The 23298-nt window shown below is 39.7% G+C and overlaps 1 protein-coding gene across 1 annotated transcript; it reads left to right on the top strand.

Moving 5' to 3' along the window:
- The first annotated feature begins 769 nt into the window (after positions 1-769).
- Positions 770-18326, top strand: tmtc3 (transmembrane O-mannosyltransferase targeting cadherins 3). The gene is made up of 14 exons (XM_018726079.2): positions 770-829; positions 2034-2247; positions 2673-2891; positions 4086-4185; positions 5353-5468; positions 7621-7793; positions 7935-8187; positions 9426-9574; positions 10100-10220; positions 11180-11291; positions 13110-13213; positions 13349-13518; positions 15216-15442; positions 16079-18326. The coding sequence occupies exons 2-14, from the start codon at positions 2056-2058 to the stop codon at positions 16888-16890; spliced, it is 2748 nt and encodes a 915-aa protein (XP_018581595.2). The 5' UTR covers positions 770-829; positions 2034-2055; the 3' UTR covers positions 16891-18326.
- Positions 18327-23298: the final 4972 nt, after the last annotated feature.

The following is a 23298-nucleotide window of genomic DNA, read 5'->3' as shown; positions in this document are numbered from 1 at the left end:
TTTTGTGTTTCTTTGAAATGGGGATGATGGTCGAGGATTTGAAGCAGGAAGGAACTTCGCACAACTGCAGTAAAAAAATTGTATTGCACCCATATGTAAAAAAGAGCTTTTTGCTGCTGTTTGTGTGTAACTGTGATGACTTTCTGGAATATTCCTAAGGTCACCCCAACACAGCACCTCAGTTACACACAACTGCGCCAGGAACAGGGCCTTATGGGCCTTTATGTCGAGGGCGACCAGTTTCCAGGAGGTTCTGCTCTATAAAGATCAGATTAGTTAACGTTATTAACGCCTATGTATGTTTATATGTCATTTTGGAACGAACTTGTCTTGGGCTGCGGCAGAATTTAAAGTAACGAAAAGGAAATTGAAATAGCTCCTGCAACAGCGGCACTCCCAGCGGAAGGCTGTGCACATTTTTATGACCAGAAAAATTATTTCTCAAATTCACCTGCCATTCTTGCCAGTGCTGAATAATAATAATAATAATAATAATAATAATTGTGGTCTTAGTAGTTCTTGCAGTACCGGCTTCTGCTAGTTTTAGCCTTCATTTTTGGTATAAAAAAGATAATGAAGTTCGATTTGAAGTATAAAAATAATTTCTGTTCCCTAACGTAATATTATTCCGACCTGTGTCATATATTAAAATTGCATGATGTGCGATGAAACAATTTTCATTAGGAGGCTCCTTTAAGGGCGTTCCCCTCTGAACCGGAAGCTGTTAGGTAGTCGGGGCTGTATGCCAGCGGACGGCAGAGTGGTGGTGGTCTCGTCTCGTCTCGTCTCGATGCCGCCCTTCATCCACAGCGCTCTCCGGACGTGACCGGTAAGAGTGTTTCCTGCGTCTTGCGCTCCGGGCTCTCGTGGCGGGCGCTTGTGTCCGCTTGAAACGCAGCGTTAGTGTGACAGCGCAGAGTGGAGGACTCGCGAAGGCGCGCGGGGTGTCTGACTCTGTCACACTCACTCACTGTGTCGGTCCGGTGAGCGCAGACATGACGCTGCTGCTCATCAAGCTCATGCGGATCATTTACCACACAGTTACCTGGCTGATGCGTGATGAGCGGCGCCGCGAGCAGCAGCGTATTGCTCTGTCAGCACTTCCTGCCTGCCCACGTTTATCTATGATCCACATGGATCCCTCCAGTGGACTAACGGGGCCCCTGCGTTTTGTTTTCAGTCTGCCACCTCTGGCTCTGTTTACAGAATATCATTGTTAAGCTTCTTTCATTAACGGATTAAATCAATGAATGAAGCACTCTGTGCTGTCATTTACCCTTTTTCCCCCCACACACACATGCACAGACACAGAGCAAGTGTAGTAAAATAGATAGTCCATGTGTATTCCTAAACTAATTTGAGCAGTTTATGTATATATTTTTCTTAGTGATTAACCAAGTAGTGTGTCCCCACCCTTTGGAGGCGGTATGGTGGAGCAGGAAGTACTGCTGCTGTCCCACACAGCACCTGGGTGGTGCGAGAGGACACGGGTTCGATCCCCGAGCGGCTCAGTCTGTGTGGAGTTTGCATGTTCTCCCTATGTGAATTTCTTCCGGGTGCTCTGGTTTCCTCCCACAGTCCAAAGACATGGAGTTCAGGTTCCCATAGTGTGTGAGTGACAGAGAGAGTGTGTTCCACTGATGTATGGATGAGTGACCCAGTATAAGTACTGTATCTAGCAGTGTAAGTCACCCTGGTGTGGTGTGTGAGCTGATAACACTACATAAAGTTCATTGGAAGTCACTTTGGAGAAAAGTGTCTAATAAATGTAAATATAACCCTTTCAGTGGGGGCCACGGGTGGTGTAGTTAGTAACCACTGCCCTCTAATTCGAGCCTTTCAGTGTGAGGGTTGACAGTTTGAATCCTCTTTGTTACAGTACACTTTACTGACATACTTACCCTCAACTGATGCTTGCTCTTTAAATGGGTAAGATGGTGTAAACCTGAACAGTGTAACAGTGTAAGTCACCTTTCACAAAGGCTTTACCTAATCAAAGGAGGATGATGATGATGATGACTGTCCTTTCACAGCGGTCAATGAAGTCTTGGGGGAATGATGGCTGTAGTGACATGGAAGGAGATTTGCCTGTTGGCTGGAGTGGTGCTGGGCTGCTACTGGAACAGCTTATCCTGCGGCTTTGTGTTCGATGATGTCTCTGCTATACTGGACAACAAGGACTTGCGGCCATCCACCCCGCTTGTAAACCTCTTTCTTAATGACTTCTGGGGGACGCCGATGTCTGAGGTGAGTCGGTCTTCTGCGTATTCAGTCAGATGTTTTCTCTGGTTTTAGTAATCTTTGTTGAGGCCAGTTACACGAATCATTTCCTCATGACTGTCCTGAGTTTCATACCTTCGCTGGTGGTTTTTTTTTTTTTTTTTTTTTTTTTTTTGCTTTAATCTGTTGCCAGTCTCCCTTATGTAACCTATTATATAACATATTACCACACTGGCAATGTAATTAGCTCTTTGGCAAAGGTTTCATTTTTTTAACTCACTTGTAAATAATTTCTGGTGATTAAAGTAACATCGTCAGAGAACCAAATGGCATAAATTGTTTTTTTTTTTTTTTAAAAAAAAAAAAATGTTGTCTCTATTTAACCGTTTGTCATCACACAGTTGAGTCAGAAAATCCCAACTGAGACACGCGTTTTGCTTTCTTTCCTCTAGGAGAGGAGCCACAAGTCCTATCGGCCCCTCACAGTCCTCACTTTCAGGTTGAACTACCTGATCAGCGAGCTGGGGGCCATGTCCTACCACCTGCTGAACATGCTGCTGCATGCAGTTGTGTGTGTCCTCTTCCTGCGCGTCAGTCGAATCATCCTGGATAACACCTCAAGCCTTGTGGCGGCCCTGCTGTTTGCTGTTCATCCAATCCACACAGAAGCAGTAAGTGTGGGGCTTTTGCTGTTAAAGAGCTTCTCACTGAGATTTTAGCTAGACCTGTTCCCTTTCCAAGCATTCATGTGTAACATGTAACTCACAAGTACTTTCAGATCTGGATAAATGTTTACGAGATGTCCCTCAATGTATTTGCAGGTTATGTTTGCAAAAATGTTACAGATAATGGAAAATTTAGTCACTACTTTTGCTTTTATGAACAGCGCAGGGTCACAGCAACATATAGATACTGATGATACGTTTTCAGTAACTTTAAATTATGTAGGTAGAATATGGGTGGATATCACTTTATAACTTCTACCTGTTTTCTAATTGCATGAGCAAAATTTGTTGGAAAATATATTCTTTCCACAAAGTACGATTCAAAACAAATTTTTGACCCATCTATTCTATAGGCACATGCAGTGCTCATCTTCTGAGCACTCGGCAACTGTTTAAATTGTAACATCACCAGTACTTTGGGCTTTGTAGTACAGCTCTTACTAGCACTGTTTGAATCGCCAACACTCACAAACAGTTGACGTTGGCTCTAAACACCGTGAATAAGGTGTGTTAAGGTCCAGTACTTGTTTTGTTGGCTTTACTGCCATCTCTCGACTTGGTGGGTTAACTTAGGCTGTGTTTTTTTGCCACTACAACCAGAAAATAGATAAGTGAAGGAAATGCACTTTAAAAAAAAAAAAAAAAGGCGCTTTGAAAGATTGTATCTTCAGAAATGAGCAATTGAACATTCAAACTTGAGGAGCCATTGTAGTGAGAAATGGTATAGGATCATATCATTCCCTTACTCTTTCCAGGTGTAACCTTCCTGAGTGCCCCGCTAGAGACATCACCATACTGAAAACAAAGATGCTCATGATTTCAAAAACAAATTAAACCACCCAAGCAAAAAAAAAAAAGAAAACACAGATGCAGATGATTCCACCAGATGGCGACAGTAATTCAGTTGTTCTTTTTCAAATCTTGCAATTTTTTTGTTCAAGGAATAAAAATTAACGGTCTCGCAGTGTCACATTTCAGTAAATTGTAGTGGAAACACCACCTTTTGTGGTGTCAGACTGAAAGTTGAGGTTGAAAACAGAATTGCCACTTGTGTTTTTGTAAATCGGGTGTTCAGATTTCTCTTGCTCAGGATGTGTCCTGTTCAGTGGGATCTCTAAAATTGTCTTTGTGTCTTGCAAGGTCACTGGTGTTGTTGGGAGAGCTGAGCTGCTGTCATCTATTTTCCTCCTGGCAGCGTTCTTGTCCTACACCAAATCCAAAGGCTCCGACCACTCTATCGGTACGTCTCTCTCTGAACACTGTTTGCAGCTTTAAATGTTGCGACAGTCCTTTACCTGCTCTTTGTGTAATCGCTGATACGTCTCTAGGATTTGAAAGAAAGTTGTGAACAAGTTCAAACGCACTTTAATCTCTTAAATTGCCTGCAGCTGAAATTTCTCCACACCTTAGCCTGTCAGCAATAAATGTTTGCTCATCACAGACTTCTGCCAACTATATGCTGTTGTTTTTAAGTAGGTAATCTTTGTTTGTTTTTTTTTTTTTTTTCCCCCCCCTCCTTCCTTGTCCTCAATTCATTTTTCTAACTAGATGCCACTATGTGATGATTGGCAGCATTAAGTGGGATACACTTAAAGTTCTTGTGTATCACAATGTACGTTGTGAGTCTGTGAACTGAACTGGCTTGGGTGGAATTGATTCCAAATTTTAAAAAAAAAAAAAAAAAAAAAAAACAAATTGTTGGAAATAAATCAGGTAATTACTATGGTACCTAGTGCCACAATGACTGGTATGAAGCCCCAGGAAGAGCTGAGACGTGCTGGATCTAGTCCTCTGTCTCATTTGTTTAAAAAGAATAGCTTTATAAACGCCGCAAATTCCCCATGTAAAATAAAGTAGTCCAAGAAGTTGTTGCCAAGGGGTGGTTTGAGGTTCTGTGCACGTGTTTGACCTTTTTGTGTTTGTGTGCCTGATGCCGTGCCCTGTTTATGGGCATCAGATTTCTTTTGATAAGAGGAGCAGATCTTGGTCGGTGCACCTTGACTGTGAAAATGTATACATGACTAAGGTAACGCGATACTTCAGGTGTAAGGATAATTATGTGTAACAGATGGTTTTTTTTTTTTTTTTTTTTGGTCATTGTTTTTCTCCAGAAATATAAATATCAGTTGCGAAGTTATTGGGACAGCTGGTAGCATAGTGGTTAGAGCTGTTGCCTTTGGGCCCAAAGGTTGCAACCTTAATCCCCACCTCTGACTGTAGTACCCTTGAGCAAGGTACTTATTCTAAAGTTGCTCTAGTAAAATTACCCAGTTGTATAAACTGGTTAATAATTGTAGGTAGACTAACATTGTAAATCACTTTGGAGAAATCGTCAGTTAAATGAATAAATGTGTTCCTGCTCTTTTTCTTTTTTTGCACCACTAACTCTACTGCCTTTGTGTTTCAGTTTGGACTCCTATTGCACTGACAGTGGTTCTCGTTGCTGCGGCCACATTGTGTAAGGAGCAGGGCATAACCGTCATCGGCATCTGCTGCGTGTACGAAGTATTTGTTGCTCAAGGGGTAAGAACAAGGAGCATTTCTTTCAGACGTGTCCCTGGTGGCAGCTGGACTGTTTGTTTCAACTGTTGTCGCAAAGGCGGTCTGTCTCTGACATGGTCTTTTGCAAGCCAGAAAATTGGAATTGATGAAAGTAAACAACTCTTAATTCCCCACAGCCTCCCTTAAGACGAGTCGCTTGGGATCTGCCATTTGAGGCCACCAGCCCCCATTTCTTCCTTTTGCATGTTGGCCGTGTTGGTGGTCAAGAGCCTCTGTCTTTTAATAACATCGCTTTTATTTGTAGTACAAATAAGGCTGACACTTTTGTCATTTGGGCTCTCAGAGCTGTCCCAATTAAAAATGGTGCACTGAAGGGATACTTGTACAAATTTCACAAGGTAACTGAACCAGACATAAGCTACAAAATAACATTTCCTGCTAATACTGGTGTGCAGACAAGATATGTGTGACACACTGATGGAAGTACATGCACACACAATGTCTACAACCGCTTTTCCCAAGTGGGTCACGGTGGACTGGAGCCTAACCTGGCAACACAGGGTGCAAGGTCAGAAGGGGAGGGGACACACCCAGGACGGGAGCTGGGATGCCCGTCCTCTGCAAGGCATCTCAAGCAGGGCTCGAACCCCAGACCCGCCCTAATGGAAGTAGAACAGCTCGATATATACATGTTGAATTTTGTTTGTGTACAGTGTCAGTAACTTCATTTCATTTTTGAACCAAAACCTGTATGATTATTTCTGGCCGTTGGTGCACACACCTCAGTGTATTATTTGACGCCATTATTCGTCCATGGGTTGTTCTATAATCTGCAGTGGAATTTACAGCTGAATAATATTTTTTTTTTTTTTTTTTTTTATAAAGAGAAATGAAGGAACTCACCGAGGTCAATAAACATCTTGCATTGTATTTTGGATCCAGAACAGTAATTTTTCATAATGAAGCTGAATTAATTATTCAAAAGTTTGCAGTTGAAGTGATGAGTAAACACCACTGGGAATTTTGAAAAATTACAGTCATACCAGAAGGGAGGGTGAGATGTCTTGCATAAAACTCAGTAAAAGCTGTTTACACAAGTTAAGAGTTCCAAGTGTTTAAATAAATCAGTGTTTGCTGATTAAAAGGTGTTAACGCTGCACTAGTGTGTACTGAAAACCAGACTGACTTTTTTTTTAATAAGAGAAATGCTTATGTTTATTCTCCATATGGCAGAAGCTTCTTGCATCAAGTTGCTTCTTGGTACATCCTGTTTTTGTGTAACACCAATGGAAATAACTATGTAAATTTGTAACTTTTATATATTCCATGCTTCCACACACTGTCTGGGGTTGCGGCAAACTGGAGCCTAACCTGGCAACACAGGGCACAAGACTGGAGAGGGAGACGACACACCCAGGACAGGATGTCAGTCTGTCGCAAGGCACCCCAAGTGGGACTCGAACCCCAGAGCCATCAGAGAGCAGGACCCATTCCATGCTTTCATACGTGTTTAAATATACTGGTGCATTTTTTTTTTAGTCTAGAAAAATCTTTTTTTTTTTTTTTTTTTTTTTTATAAAAAAAAAAATGCATATTTGGAAAGTGGAGAATGGCTCATCTGTTAACAATAGAACTGGCAAAATAATGTGTACTCTTAGTGTATTTAAACTGGGGTGTGGAAAAAGAACTGTAAGTTTTGATTGTATGGTAATGGGAAACGCTTAACTATGAAGACCTTTTTTTAAGCAGTTCTTTAACATGAAATTGGAGCGTCAGCACCGCAGAGATGAGTGACAACACTTCTCACCACAACTGTAGTGTGAATAACTGCAGGAACGTTTTCTGTCACTCCTTCTCAGCTAGAGGTGCTTGCTGTCTGAGGACATTTAGCGTTTTCTGCCCAATAGGATTTAATCAAGGCCTCTAAGAGCATGTTTTGATTTAAAATGGTAATACAACCACAAGTTCAGATTCAGCTTGTCTTGGTTAATTTATGTTTCTGTTCTGCTGTTGATGTAAGATTCTGTCCTGGACCACGAGACCTGTGGGGAAGGGGGGGAGTTGTGTTACTAATGTCAGTATTCATGGTGTGTGAAGCCCTCAATAAGATGTTTGTCTGTACAACATTTTGTTGATCTCACTTCCGCTTGCATTTCTCTGTCCCTTTCCCCAGTTCACATTGCCCATGCTGATTGATACGATGCTCCAGGTCGTCCGGGGAAAGGACGGTTTGCCATACACGCTTCTGCAAACCTTGCTGAAGCTGATCGTCCTCATCATCAGCACCCTGCTGTTGGTGATCATTCGAGTTCAAGTCATCCAGTCTCAGCTGCCAGTTTTTACCAGGTCAGAATTGATCGACTTATACCAAAAGGTGTTGTAATATATCAGTGTGCTTTGAGGTTTAAGTTAATGAAACAACTTTGTATTGTGAAGCTTTTTAGTTTACACTTTTACACATGTGCTATTTCATGTTCCCTACTTCAGATTTGATAATCCTGCAGCTGTCAGCCAGACACCTGCAAGGCAGCTCACGTTCAACTACCTCCTCCCTGTCAATGCGTGGCTCCTCCTCAACCCCTCTGAACTCTGCTGTGATTGGACCATGGGAACCATCCCGCTGGTGGAGTCGCTGTTGGATGTCAGGAATTTGGCAACGCTCACATTCTATTCACTACTGAGCGTGCTAGCGTTTCAGAGTCTCCGTCACTCCACCAAGTCAGCGAAGACAGTTATCATGGTATGGGGATGTGGGACACACCAATTTGCTCTGTGGCTAAAGGTGCAGTCCATGCGTGGCATGGTAGCTCACTTAGTAGCACTGATGCCTCATCACACCTAGGCTGTGGTTTCACACGTAGGTTTTGGATTCGGCTCAATAGGTGGGGAGTTTGCATGTTTGCGTCACTTTCCTCGTATTGCCTGTTAGCATGCATTTCAGGTGAATTGTGTGACTGTGTTTATGTATTACATTTTGTTACACTGCTCTGAAGAATATATGGTTGAATTACTGTAGAGAGTGTATTGTGGTGTATCTAGTACTGGATGGAGGCTTCTGCTACATCCTAGATGATGATAATAGTTCCAGTACTTTGTAGAGAAAAGACTCTGATTTAGGCAAGATGCCAAGTTTGGTGACTTGATCTCCTTATAATTACTTTAGTAAAGTAGTTATGAGCTAAGGTAAAGAAAGGTCAAGAGTGCGCTGTGGCCGTTGAGGACTGTGACCATCCTTTACTTCTCTTGTTTATTTCTCAGAATCTATAAGTTGATTCTAAGGCACAAGGTTTTAGAATGTTGTGGCTTGACTTTCCTGTAATATCATGATCCCTGCCCCTTTTTAATTGATATGTGGTTGTATTTCCAAGTATTCTTATTTATTTAGGTGACATCCTAAGTGACTTGTATTCTTCCTGCTGCTGAGTGGTTTTAGAACGTAAAGTGTTTTTATGTCTAACATAATACTGATAGAGAAATTAATGATTCCTGTCTCATCACTCTATTGGTACTGTAAATTCTGTGTGTGTATCTGTATACTGATATTCTATGCTGCTGCCAAATACTGGAGTTCAGTATAAATCACAACTGATTGTCCACGTGCAGTCTGATGCATAGTAGTTTGTTTATACCATAAGTAGAGCAAGTTGCACTAATGCTGTTTTTTGGAAAGGAAAAGGGATTTATTAACTTGTATATTAACAGAAAATGATCAAAGCCTTGGGGATCAGAACAAATTATAAATACACACTAACAGGAAGAAGCTTTGTGTCCCGTTAGTGGAAAATAAATTGATATTAAACGAGTTTCATTGCTTGCATCAATCATCTAGCATCTCGCTTTCCTTAGAGTGGAGGTAAAACTGTCAAGAAGTGGGTATGTGGTTCTGTGTGAAATGTACTTCTATTTACGTTGAAGTATTGTGTGGTTTTTTTTTATTTTTTATATGTAATGTAATATAAGTATTTTGTCTTCCTTTAGGCCCTGTCCTTGGTCGTCCTTCCGTTTATCCCGGCTTCAAATCTCTTTTTCCCAGTGGGCTTTGTGGTGGCTGAGAGGGTCCTGTACGTACCCAGCATGGGCTTCTGTATGTTAGTTGCTCATGGGTTTGGAATCCTTTCTCATACTGGGTAAGTACAAGTGCTGTCTTTAAAATTTATTGCCACAGCCAACCTTATTCTTTTATTAATTTTTAGTCGTATTTATTCACTTAGCAGAAGCTTTTTTCCAAAGGAATGCACATCTCGGAAAATGGTACAAAAGTGAATTACACCAACAGTTTATAGAATATTTAAATATTTGTAATGAAAACACCTTACTTTGTGTATGTTTTTTGAGCCTTTAAAACTGGCTTTGTAATCTTTTTATAATAGCAGTTTATCTTTGGACAGTATTGGTACCTGCTGTTTTCACAGATTTTTCATGAGACATTACTCTTGTTTCAAGAGTTTGTCAGGATATTTGTTCTATTGACTAGAACACATGCAAGTTCAAGGAGTTAAGCATGTGTCTGAGGTCAGTCAATATAAATCTATGATCTGTTTTCAGAACAGTTTGTACCCATGTTAGCATGCTGTAGCTCAGTGCTCAGTAAAATTGATATGCTGAACACATTTAGCAGATTTTTATTAATGCTGTTCATTTTTTCATTGAAGGAGCTTAAAGAAAGTGTCATGGCTCTTCATGGCAATCCTTCTCACAACCCACACTGTCAAGACTTTCAACAGGAACTGGGATTGGGAGTCAGAATACACGCTCTTCACATCTGCATTAAAAGTACGTGTCAACTACATTTGAATAAGTGAATATCTTTTTTTTTTCTTGGTCTATCAGAATTGATGCTTAATCACAGGTAGTAAGTGGTGTAGTGGATAAGGACATAAATGTCTAACCTGAAGGTTCCTGGTTCAGCTGCTGAAATGCCCTTGAGAAAAATACTTACCCAGTTCCATCTTAAATGTAAGTTGCTTTGTGTTAAAGTGTCTGCCATGCAGAAAACTAATGAAAAGGTGGCTGGAACAAAGTACAGCATTTAGACAGGGCCTTCAGGAAGTATGGTGAAAAATGTCAGTAAAAGTGCTGCAGCAGCAGTTTACGGACTTGAAAGTCCAGGGGAGTCATTACTGTTGAGCAGAACCACTTAAACATTTACATGTACATTATTTCATTTAGCAGACACTTTGGACAAAAGTGACATGCATCTCTGAGAACAATAAATGGTAAATTGCATCTCTGAGAACAATAAACGGTAAATTGCATCGACAGAATGAGAGATTTGGATGCAGACATGATTCGGAAGTACGCTTTGTCACATTTCGTCTTATGCATCAGTACACATTGCATGAGCAGCTGGATATAGGCTTTTCCACTATTAAACAATTTGTTAAACAGAACAGACACTTGTATGTTTTTCGAGCACTTGAGAGATTGGGGAGAAGTGAGTCCAAAACAGGTGAAAACCAAAATAAATTTTTAGCTGTCTAAATGTATACAACTGTATAAATGGTGAAAAACACTACACATACACTCATTATCTGATACACATTGACCTAAGTAGTGATGCTTGTTCCAGAGTAATCAGTGAAGCTTGAATTTGGCAACGCTTTTACATTCCGGTCTCTCTCTCATCTGTAAATCAAGCTCTCTGCAAATATTTAAATACAAGTTTGAAGGGCTCCAGTTAGCACTCAGTCCTGCTTAATTGAATCTAATCCCCAAACTGCTTTTGTTCCCAGGTCAATAAGAATAATGCCAAGCTCTGGAACAACGTTGGCCATGCTCTAGAGAATCAAAATAACTATGAAAGAGCATTGAAATATTTTCTACAGGCCACCAGAGTCCAACCAGGTAAAAATAGTTGTATTGTCATAATGTGATTCTTTGATTGCAAAGCATAACTGGCTTAACATAAATGAAATTACTCTTTCTGTGATCCCTCTACTGAAATATGTATTTTGGTGTTGTTATAAAAATGAATTTGATTACACAACAAAATGAATGAGACTCATTCAAAAGATATTTATGGAAATGGTTTAATTTTGAATGTAGAGGCTTTAATTTGTAGAAATGACTCAAATCTCTACAAGAAAAAATAGCTTGCAGCAGTACCTGGCACATATAAAGTGTTTTTATGCAATGAGTAGTCAAATAGTTATACGGAGTAACATTTTAAGGTCGGGTGCATCTTTTTGACATCTTGGCCCACTTTAAACACTTCAGGCTAAACTGATGAGAAATGTGAAAATACAGAGAATGACACCAGCCTTCATTTTTTTAATTTTGGTTCTAATACTTTGGTTTTCTGTTTTAAATCTCCTTGGCGAAAACCTTTGAAATGAATAATTATTAAAAGGTTTGAAATCTTCCCAGGAAGCTCTAGAAATCCACTGTAACAAAATACAAAACACCTTAATATTAAGGCACAGTGTCATAGCATCTTGAAAAACCACATGTCAGTGAAGTGACCAAGAGGTAATTTACAAGTTGTAGAGCTGACTGACTTAAATGGGCAAATGCTGCCCAGCGGTCAACAATCACTACCGCAATGTAGAATTGGACTCCCTGGAAGAGAGACTAGACTGAAGCCTGCTCTGGCACAGTGTTTCGTTGCAACTGGCCACGTTTGCCGAAATCCATTTAAAAAACAGAGAATTTCTCATAGGCTCTGTGGTTGACCAGAATGCAGATTGCTACGTTTAGCAAAAATGAGAGTCCCTCACCCAGGTAGTACCCTACATGCTTTGAAGCATTGTGGTGCAGCATCTGCTGGTAGGATTGCTTTTCAGCAGCAGGGAGTGTGACGTTTGTTGCTGTCATGGCAACTTGGAGAGTGCCAAAAAAAGGGAGAGAACTTTGTCAGGTTATAGGAGTTGCGCTTTTAGGACAGACTTCTTACCAACGGGACAATTGCACACAGTATGTACCAAAAACTATGAAGACATAGCTTAAAAGACTGAAGTCAATATTCTATGATGGCACGGCCGAAGCTCAGCTTTTGTGCTACTGAAAATCTGTCTTATTTTCTGAAACTTAGTGAACAACAATTGTCTGCCTATATACCAAAATCTACAATGGGGCAAAGTTGATAAAGATACCTACAAAGTGTCAGAACTAACTGCTGCCAAAATCCTGTCTAGAAAGTATGGAATAAAGAAGTGATTTTTCCTGCTTTCATTTTTCCAGGAGTGTGTCAACCTATAATATTTGAAGGGGATATATTTTGAATGCACTATATGCTTTATATTGTTTTCTGACCAGAAAGGCTTAATTGGAAGCTATGGTATTGCATCTGGAGTGAACATTCCCACGCTTTCCACTGTTAAACAAAGCCTTTATTTTCATTGTGTTGCACTGGTTATGTTTTGAATAACAAGCAAGAATTTAGTTGCTCGATTTGTGTTTTTACCAAGAACTTGATGAGGAAATCCTCAGTTGGTTTTCTGTGACATCCAAATGTTTCCAAATTCTCAGGCTTCTACTGTACAGTTTGGAGTCCCCCCCCCCCCCCCCCCACCTTCTTAACCTCTATCTCAACTGAAATGGTATCCTGGTTCCCTTTAGAAAACTGTTAAAAGCGTTTTATGTTTCAGTTGCCTAAGGGTGAGTCATTGATTTGTCACCAAAATTATTTTTTTTTGACACGACTGCATATTTACCATACTGCAGATGACATTGGAGCACATATGAACGTGGGAAGAACATACAAGAATTTAAACAAAACCAAAGAAGCTGAAGATGCCTACTTGATTGCGAAGTCTCTCATGCCCCAGGTATGCGATAAAGGAGATGCATGAGTTCATGAAGATACCTAGTGTCAATAAGATTGGATGTGCACATGTGCATTGATAGAAAAATCAGGAGTTTAACTCCCCCAGTATTTAATGAATTTCTTATCTTGTTCTTAGGTAATTCCAGGGAAGAAGTATGCCACTCGTGTTGCTCCCAACCACCTTAATGTCTACATCAACTTGGCAAACCTGATCCGTACCAACGACTCACGCCTGGAAGAGGCTGACCAGCTCTACCGGCAGGCCATCAGCATGAGGCCAGACTTCAAGCAAGCGTACATAAGCAGGTGTTTTGCTCCCTTCCGTTATCAAACCTTTTGAGGAATGCCACCTCTGAATTACTCCGACCCTTACCCATGTTGACATATGTCTTTAGTCATTATCTGTTTTGGGTTTTTCAGTAAAATATCTTTTGGAGGAGGCTGTCATGGACAGGTTGAAATTTTCAGCTCTTGCTTTTACTTCAAAATTGAGCCATTTGTGGACATTTTACCTTCTTCACCTTAGCTGACACAATTTTTTTTCTTGTTTTAGATTTTTTTTTTTAATACAGCACTATAATAAATATGAATAATTAGGCAATTAAATCACAACAGTGCAAAACAGGAAGCAGACATTATCAGGTGGTGTGGTCTGGTTCAGGGAGTGACCAGGTGTGAGGTGGTACAGGGTGTACTGTCCATAAAATGCTGGACCACAACTGAGTACAAGGGTGTCCACTTTCGCAATGGAGTATGTCTCTCAGCTGTTTGGTGCAGCTTTCAAAAGTGGTCTCAATTTATCGTGCTGGGGTGAATGTCACTGGCCTGGACTGTATTTGGCAGACCGAATGAATGCAAATGGAGACCAGTTAATGACTGATATAATAGTAGTAAACTGGGTATGTGAGAAACTGGGTATCAGGAGACTGTGTGTACACATTACATTTAATTTGATATATGGTAAACTAACAGGCTGATAGTTTGTTGTTGTTGTTGTTGTTGTTGTTGTTGTTGTTTTAGTGATCTTTGATTTACATTTATTCACTAAGCGGACGCTTTTGTCCGAAGCGACTTACAACAAGTACTATGTAGTGTTACTAACCCACACACCTTATTCACCAAGGTGACTACATTGCTAGATACACTACTTACAAGGGGCTACTCATCCATGCATCAGTAAAACACACTCACTCTCTGACACTCGCACACTATGGGTGAACCTGAACAGCATGTCTTTGGACTGTGGGAGGAAACCGGAGGACCCAGAGGAAAACCACACAGACACGGGGAGAACATGGAAACTCCACACAGACTGAGCGGCGATTGAACCCATGTTCTCTCACACCACCCAGGTGCTGTGAGACAGCAGTGCTACTTGCTGTGCCACCGTGCTGCCATTTGATTTGATATTCAGTGATAGATTTGTTTCATAAGTAGAGGAATGTCTGCATTTTGCGATATCTGCACACAATGATTCATGCCCAAAAAGCCACCTTCCAAAGTAGATGAAATAAAATAATTGACTTCTCAGAAGCACTATATTCGTGCCAAGGATAACCAACACAGTTGCATCAGATCAGTGCAGGCTTGGGTTGGGTATTTAGATAACAGAAAACCATGTTGTCGATAAGGTTATGAGGAAAAGGAAGTACTAGCAGTCTCTTTCATCATGCCCTTATTGGGAAATGCCTCCTGTTTTTTGAGTTCATGTGGCCCGCATTTGGGGTGAATGCCAAGAAAAATGCTTGTAGCCAGTCAGTCAGTCATGTTCTAAGACTTCTTTTTTTTGCCCATTTGCCATGCTATAGCTAAAGATTAGAAACAGTTCCAGAACAGAGTGCTTTTTCCAAAAGAAATTCAGTGTGCTTTGAATGCCATTCTCTTTAGAGAGATTATTTAACGTAAAAACATTAAAATGTTGGCTTGATTGGTGGGACACTTTCTGAACCTCAGGACACATTTTCATTTTCTGATTTTTTCCATTTGAAATGCTCCAATTACAGAGGGGAGCTTCTGCTGAAGATGAACAAGCCATCAGAGGCCAGGGATGCATACCTAAGGGCCCTGGAGCTGGACGGGACCAATGCAGACCTTTGGTACAACCTGGCTATCGTTCACATTGAGATGAAAGAGCCAGCAGAGGCATTGAAGAACTTCAATCATGCACTGGAGCTGAACCCAAAGCACAAACTTGCTCTTTTCAACTCTGCCCTCCTCATGCAGGAGTCCGGTAAGTACTTTCTTTCCAGCTTCCGTAGGACATAGACAAGTAGAAGTCCTGCAGAACTTTTGTCCTGCAGTCAGTTATCTTAAATTTTGGTGCTACAGGTATCAGTTGGCTGTAAAATTGAAGGGCAAGATGAAATATTTGAATGACTCCGACATGTAATTCAAAGTTTAATTTGTAATCACTGAATCCACTTGACATTTCTGGACAACTGAACTGTGTGATTTATGAATTTGGTAAACCAGATATCGGTTATGCTTGCCCAACAGTGTTGTTTAAACTGGTTATAGCTTTAGGGAAGTGGATGCCAGCAGGTTGGGAGTTGGAGAAATAGACACTTTACACTGAAATGAATTGATGTCTCGCATCATTAAGTCTTCTGAGAGCCAGGGGCTGTTATTTACTTTAAATCCTTCTATTTCCTCATGTTTTAGGAGTTAAACCACAGTGCTTTGCAAGAATCATGTTTCAGATTCATTCTTCCTTACTTTTGAGATTTGGGCTCCCAAAATAAACAATAGGCATTTGTTTTAATAAAATTTCGAGTCTTGGGGTCCGTGGTTTTTTTTTCTTTTTTAAAAGTTTAATATTTACTTTTAAGATTACTATCTAAGTTTATAGAATGCATCACCCTTGTAGGTGAACCTAGGCTGAGACCAGAGGCCAATCGAAGGTTCCTCGTATACATAAAGGAGGAGCCTGATGATGCCAATGGCTATTTCAACTTGGGCATGCTTGCCATGGATGAAAACAAAAACGAAGCAGCAGAGAAGTGGATGAAGAAGGCCATCAAACTACAGCCTGGCTTCCGCAGTGCTCTGTTCAACCTGGCCCTGTTGTACTCGCAGTCCAAACGGGAGTTGGATGCCCTGCCCGTTCTGGAGGAGCTTCTGCACCACCACCCAGAGCACGTCAAGGGCCTGGTCCTCAAGGGTGACATCCTGATGAATCACAAGAAGGACACCAAGGGTGCCAAGGCATGCTTCGAGCGCATTCTGCAGATGGACCCCACCAATGTGCAGGGCAAGCACAACCTGTGCGTTGTCTACTTTGAGGAGCGGGATCTACTCCGTGCTGAGAAGTGCCTAGAAGAGACGCTGGCGTTGGCACCTCACGAGGAGTATGTCCGCCGGCACTTGGCCATTGTCCGCAGCAAGATGGCAGCCATGAGTGCTGCTGGCCAGGGCCTGTCTCCACTGGAGAGCAGCTCTCCCTCTACCGGGGAAGGGAAAACTGTCCATACGGAGAAGGACGAGGAGGGTGGCAACAAAAAGAATACATGGAAAACCCCCCCGACTCGGAGCGAGGAGTCGTCAAAGAAGCTGGAGGGTAGCCAGTCAGACAAGCGGACTAAGAGTAAATCCACGAAAGAGATTAAGGACATAGAAAAGAAAAGGGCGGCTGCCCTAAAAAGACTAGAGGAGATTGAACGTATATTAAGTGGTGATTAACCTTGTTGTTTATTGCTCTCTGTTTTTACGTGACTATTTTAAGGACACAAATCAGGACCTGTTTGAATGCTGGCCCTTATATAATCAGTCACATCGTTCCTCGAGTTTGCATGTCACAGTGTGCCCAACCAGGTTTTTTTTGTACTTTGCCGTCATTGAATAAACAAGGAGTAATTTTTTTTTTTTTTTTTTTCTAGAGGGCACATAACATTGCAAAGCACAATATTTCAAGTAATCCTAATCTGAACCCCTCTCTGAGTATTTTAATAAGGTTTTTGAATTTATTTTTCAATTATTTATTGTTTGTATTGATTTTCAGTTTGTGTTTGATCACCGTTTTTTTGCGAAGGGGCATGTAAAGTAATATTGTAGTATATAGTCACAGTAAAAGGAAATGACTCCAGACTGAATCCACTTTGAGATATGTGTAATAACTACAAATAACCCTCCGCAGCTGCAACACAAAATAGCATTACAGCATTGAGAAGACTAGCTTTGTCCGGACTGACCAACTTCCTGCCTGAAAAAAGAAAAAAAAAAATTCCATGAGGTCACCCGTATTTCCTCTGAGTGGTATTTTGTTTTTGTTTGTGGTTACTCACGGCTTTTATTTTCACCCTATGGTCCAGATATGTCTGGTAGTCATGCACTCTCCACACATGCCACACTACAAGCATCACAAAGTGCTAATGTTCTTTCCTCTTGCTTTTCCCAATGACACGTTTATAATTGTCACAGTCTAAAATTTAATTAAAAATCTGTCAACGAATGGTCTGGTTATAAATGAGGAGTATGCATATGGTCATTTGGAACAGTGTTTCGCATCTATTTATCAACCCTACAAAGCAGGCATCAGTTTATTCACACACACGTTTCAAGGGGCCATGTACCCATTCGTATTTGTGTGTGTGTGTATGTTCTTAGCCAAGTTTTTAATGTTTGATCTCTCTCAGGACTTTATCAAGGAGTGTAATTCTGCACTCTTGTTCTGTCTCAACAGAAAGCAATCTGTTTATCTCTTCACAATATTTCTCACGTCACACATGGGAGTAGTGACCGCAAACAAGCCTTTATGGGAAATGATAAAGCCAGTTTTTTAACTATTTGGCACTGAAGCAAACTGCAAAGAAACTTCAGTTTGTTCTTTACTTTAGTCTGATTATTGTTTACCTCACTATGTGACATTAAGTATCTGCAAAACAAAAGGAGCGTTAGATTCTTTGAAGACTCTTTGAATTATTTATTTTGTGGATATGTATTTTAAGTTGGACCATTGACATTTTTCTTCATATTTACTATTTATCATGTACATTTTCAGTGACATTCATGTATTAGTTTCCTTGCTATTAAGACACAACCATTTCAGATGATGCAAGTAAATATAGAAACATCGCATTCTATAGCAGTTGTCAATTTCGTTAAAAAAAAAAAAAAAACTTGAAAACCTTAAGAGAGCAGATCAAAGGTATTTTTTCCATTGTCTAGTATTGTTACTCTGAGGGGGGGACTCAAGTTATGTGGAAACTATTCTTCCTATGTTTTGATTCTTATCAATTTTCCCATATTGTAATTTGCGCACAATTTGGTGAAGGGACTTGTTACTTCAAAATAAAGAGAACTTACAAGTGGAATATTGCATTATGTACTTTCATAGTTTTGTTTACCAGTAACACTGATTTCTTGATCGTAGATAGCAGAAAATAAACTAGGTTAAACTCCACATCTACATAATATAGGCAAAATTAGCCTTGAATTGTAATTGTACTTTATAACTTAAATGTATGTTAATTTACCTTCAGGAAATTAGTATGAATTTATCTTTCTCTTTTGCAGATGTTCTGCATTTTTACATGACTTGTTGTCCTGACAGTTTTTTTTTTTTTTTTTTTTTTTTTTGGGTAATTTTTTTTAAAAAAGGTCTTAATGCCTCATTCAGAGCATGACTTCTAGTGACAGCATTGTTCAGTAGTGTTGGTTTTAAAATTTTTCACTTGGGCACTTTCCTCTTCTACAGATTCCCCATGGAAAATTAATGTATTCCAGGCTGCTTTTGTAACCCTATGACATGCAAGCACATAGTTGACATTTGATCACACATGGACGTAACATCATTATGCCTTGATCCATGTGAGCAGACAATTCATTTGATGATTCAATTAAAAAGTACTGAATGACTCCTTTGTCCGTACACTGTTCAAAAAGAAATGACTTTCTTAGTCTCGAACGATCCATTGGGATCCTCTTCACAAACGTGTTTACCAGTTTCTTTTTTTTTTTTTTTTTTGCGCAAGTCTGTTATTCTATTTTCATCTGTTACTTTGGCATTAGTGACTTGCGTGTAGGAGAAACATGTTTGCTGTATTTATGCCCTCCAGTAAGTCAGCAATTATAACTAGTGAACTGTGAATGATTTTTTTTTGCAGAATGTTTTGTTTTGTATTGGTACTATTGATTGTAATTAATTTTGTGTTATTCATTTAGCAATTCTGTCGTTTCAGTGAAATTTTATTCCAGTCAATTTATTTATGGCAGTGTGTAATGTGTTTTGCAACATTATAGGGTAATTGCTTCTAACAAGTGTCACTGCTGTCCACTTCACTACCCTTTAAGAAATTCTTTGCCTGCTCTTTTCATAAAACACTAAGTAAAATGAAAATGAGGTTTTAAATTTAATGGAGTTGATATTTTTGTAACCTATATTTATAATATGCATGTGAAATACCTGCACATTGTTGCTCAGGTCCGACCAGCAGCTACAGAAAGCATTTGAGAATATTTGCAGTAACACACTTCCACTTGTTTCTACATGAAGCTTTCATGCTTTTCCCATCATTGACATTTTATTTGTTTAAAGCATTTATTCAGTAAAGATATGGTACATGTAAAATATTTGAAGACTTATTTTGGTGTAATTGAAGATGACATTTTAAGGACTTAAAGACATCCAGATAATTACAAAGGGTTTGCAATCTCACCACTGTTCAGTTAAAGAATGGCTGTTCAGTTAATATGAACACAGAGGTGAGACAGGAGATATTTTGAATTTTTATGTATTTTCTCAAGTGGAAGCAGGGGACGCAGTGGGTTGGACCAGGTCCTGCTCTCGGGTGGGTCTGGGGTTCGAGTCCCGCTTGGGGTGCCTTGCGGCGGACTGGCGTCCCGTCCTGGGTGTGTCCCCTTCCCCCTCCGGCCTTACGCCCTGTGTTACCGGGTTGGCTCCGGTTCCCCGTGACCCTGTATGGGACAAGCGGTTCAGAAATTGTGTGTGTGTGTGTGTGTGTGTGTGTACTCAAGTGGAAAAATTGCTGTGTTTCACCCAGCTTTTTTTAAGCATTGATTTATGTACTGTATATTAGAACAGTACTGGAATGAAGATATGAAACATTTTTTCTACCTTTAATTTACCTTTTTCCTTTTACATGTCCTTTTTAATTCATATTTCATTAACCACCTGCAGATAGGATCAAAAAGTTTTAACAGATTCTTAGTATCAACACAATGTATACTATCCCTTGTGCATTGCATATTACATAATGGGCAGCTATTAGTGTAAGGTTGTGGATTTGAATCCCACCTTCAGCTGTAGTACCCTTGAGCAAGGTAATTAAATTTCTCCAGATAAATGGATAAGTCATCATTAGGTAATAGAAGGTAGGTAGTTTAATGTACGTTGCTTTTGGAGAAAAGCGTCAACTAAATGAATAAATATGTTTCAGAATAATGAAATGTTCATATGATCTGTAAATGCGAAAACATGGGGTTTGTGTCACGAAGATTGTTTTAGTTGAGGAAAAACAACTCGCCCATAATGAAATTAAGATGACATTTAACTTCACCTTGTACCATGTTATACATTCCTAAATTTAGTCAAGTTCTGTACAATAATGCAACCTCTCAATGTATTTACCATCTCTGTAAGGAGTCATTTTGTCCATTGGTATTTTGTTTCACTACCTCATATACCTAAAGCATTTCCAAGTAATAAAAATCCCATCATATTTTGCTTAGAAAATATTGAACTGTTCTGATTGAAACATATAAATGACAACCGTGTCTTGCAAAGCATCTCATTATTGATTCTTGAGATGAAACAGACTGCAATCCCTTAATTCACTTTTTTAGTAAATACATGGGTGTGGATCATGACAGAGTCATCCGGATGTTATTAAATTTTCCAGCTGAAGTGTGTCGAACTCCAGTTGTAATTCATCTGTATTGTGGACATACAGATTAACAACTGATGAGTAAGCACAGTAAAAGCGATTACAGTAATTTAGTTTCCTCATTGGGACAATGCAACCGATCAATGCCATCCAAATGTGTTTTAGACTTCAGTATGTGCAGCTTTTCACCGGAACATGGCTATTAGTTTTTAAAAAATATTCTTTTAGCACTTTAATTTTGTGTTTTGTCTTTCTAAATATTGTGATGACCATATCGCTGTTAATAAAATAAAAACTCTAACAAAGCGCAATCCCTATAGAGCTCACTATTGGATGGGGGAAGTGCCATCGGGTGAAGGCTGACTCACAGTGACCACTCACATGGTTTCTGAAGAAAGGATATTTTTTGCTAGTACCAGCTTTTCTGCACGTCTAGGTGGTGCAAACAAGGGGAGAGATGTTCAAAATCCACACGCACTGAGAAGCCGTGAAGCACCAATTGCATCCAGGGTGGCATCATGTCCCCAGAACTCACTGTAATCAGCTTTAAAAAAGAATCTTACCACAGGGGAACATCTTTGTGGTGCTCCTGGTGATGTGACACTGTAATTATTTGTTATGGTATTTATTTCAGACTCTTGACTACAGTTAGGTTATTACCCAGCCAGGTCATACCCTTCATTTGGTGTTCAGGGGTTTTCCCCCCCAAAACCACCATAGTGCTATGGTGATCATAACTTAATTAGCTTTCCACTGCCCTATGACCATTGTTTTATTACAATGTTTTTGGAAAACAGACCCCAGGTTACCGAAGAATCCTTCTGCTTGAAAAGTATTGTGGAGACCTGCCATCATACCCCAGAGTCATTCCCGAGACACCCCCTAATAGAGTCTGGCACCAAGCTGTTGGAAAACAAGCTCCACAGGTTCAAACAACCCACAAAAACCTGCTGTGGAATACTTGAAACTTATTAAATGCTCCTGCTTTTTTTTCTTCTTCAAATTTAAAGAGCCTTTAGGTCATAAACAGACGGTACATCTAAAAGAAAAAAAAAAAAACTACAGTACCATTTGGAAACAAGTCCCGTATTAGGAACACAAGCCTTGACACAAGTTATGCATTTAGAAGTAAATTTTTTTCCCTCTCTTTTTCGGTCTGTCCTATTTCTTCATAATCACAATTTTATATTAGTTTAAGAAGTTTAATTTTATTAAAGAACACTGTCTAAATGCCCATCTGATTAAACAAAGTAATAGTATTTAGACAAATATTACATAATCTAAGTATTAGAAGAATGGGAAGATCTCTTGGGTTTTAATGAACATTTCTGGGGACAACACATTAAGGAACAGGCACACAAAATCACAACAATAAATACAGAAATATCAATGGTGATCACACTTAAAATGCACTCAGTTTCAAAATTCTGGAAATGTCACATTTTAACAAACCTAATTTATGAAATTGAGATGTTGTCCCAGTAGCGCATAATACACTGGGTTGGAGATTCATTTTTTGAGCTTTGCTCTGTGATTGTCGGTCTGATATTTCCGTTATAAGAACAGTTACAACAGCTACTAATGAGCATTGAAAAACTGATTTATATGCTAAATATGAGTAGTGCAAGGGCAACTGTACCTATTTAATCTTTTTAAGTTTCTATGTATGACATTCTGGAAAAAAAGCCACAGCATTTCTGAAGCAACTCAATTTTCTCAGAAGTTAAGTGTAAATCTGTACTTATTACTTCTCACGTCAGCTGTTCAGATGCCAAGGCTTAAAGTATCTACTCTGTGTGTCTGTATCACCGGAGTGAATAACTAGACAGCGCACTTAAAATGCAAAGTTGTTTTCATTTGTGGACATTTTAAAGAAAAAAGGTTCATATTGAAAAGCTTATGCATTATGCTTGACCTATTTTCTAAATGCTTTGAGTTTGACAAGAGCAACCCTTTCTATACAGAGTCATACAAATGGTCTGCATATGACAAAATCCATTAGCCTACTAACAGTTTGGGTTCATATTAATAAAGGGAGTTTTATTCAGACCCACAGTGAGTTCATTGAGATGGAATTTGGCATTGTTGGCCTTTGTTTTGTAGCGTTCGTGCTGATATCACGAGATTTGCTATGACCTCAAAATTACCGCAAGCTTCTGACACATTTGATTGAATTTAAGCTACCCACATGAGTGTTATTCGCGTTGCACGCTTCTGTTCTGCAATCAGCCAGGACATCGAGGGC

The sequence above is a fragment of the Scleropages formosus genome, chromosome 21 (genome assembly GCF_900964775.1).
Source record: "Scleropages formosus chromosome 21, fSclFor1.1, whole genome shotgun sequence".
NCBI lineage: Eukaryota > Metazoa > Chordata > Actinopteri > Osteoglossiformes > Osteoglossidae > Scleropages > Scleropages formosus.
This window is presented reverse-complemented; position numbering and strand designations above follow the sequence as displayed.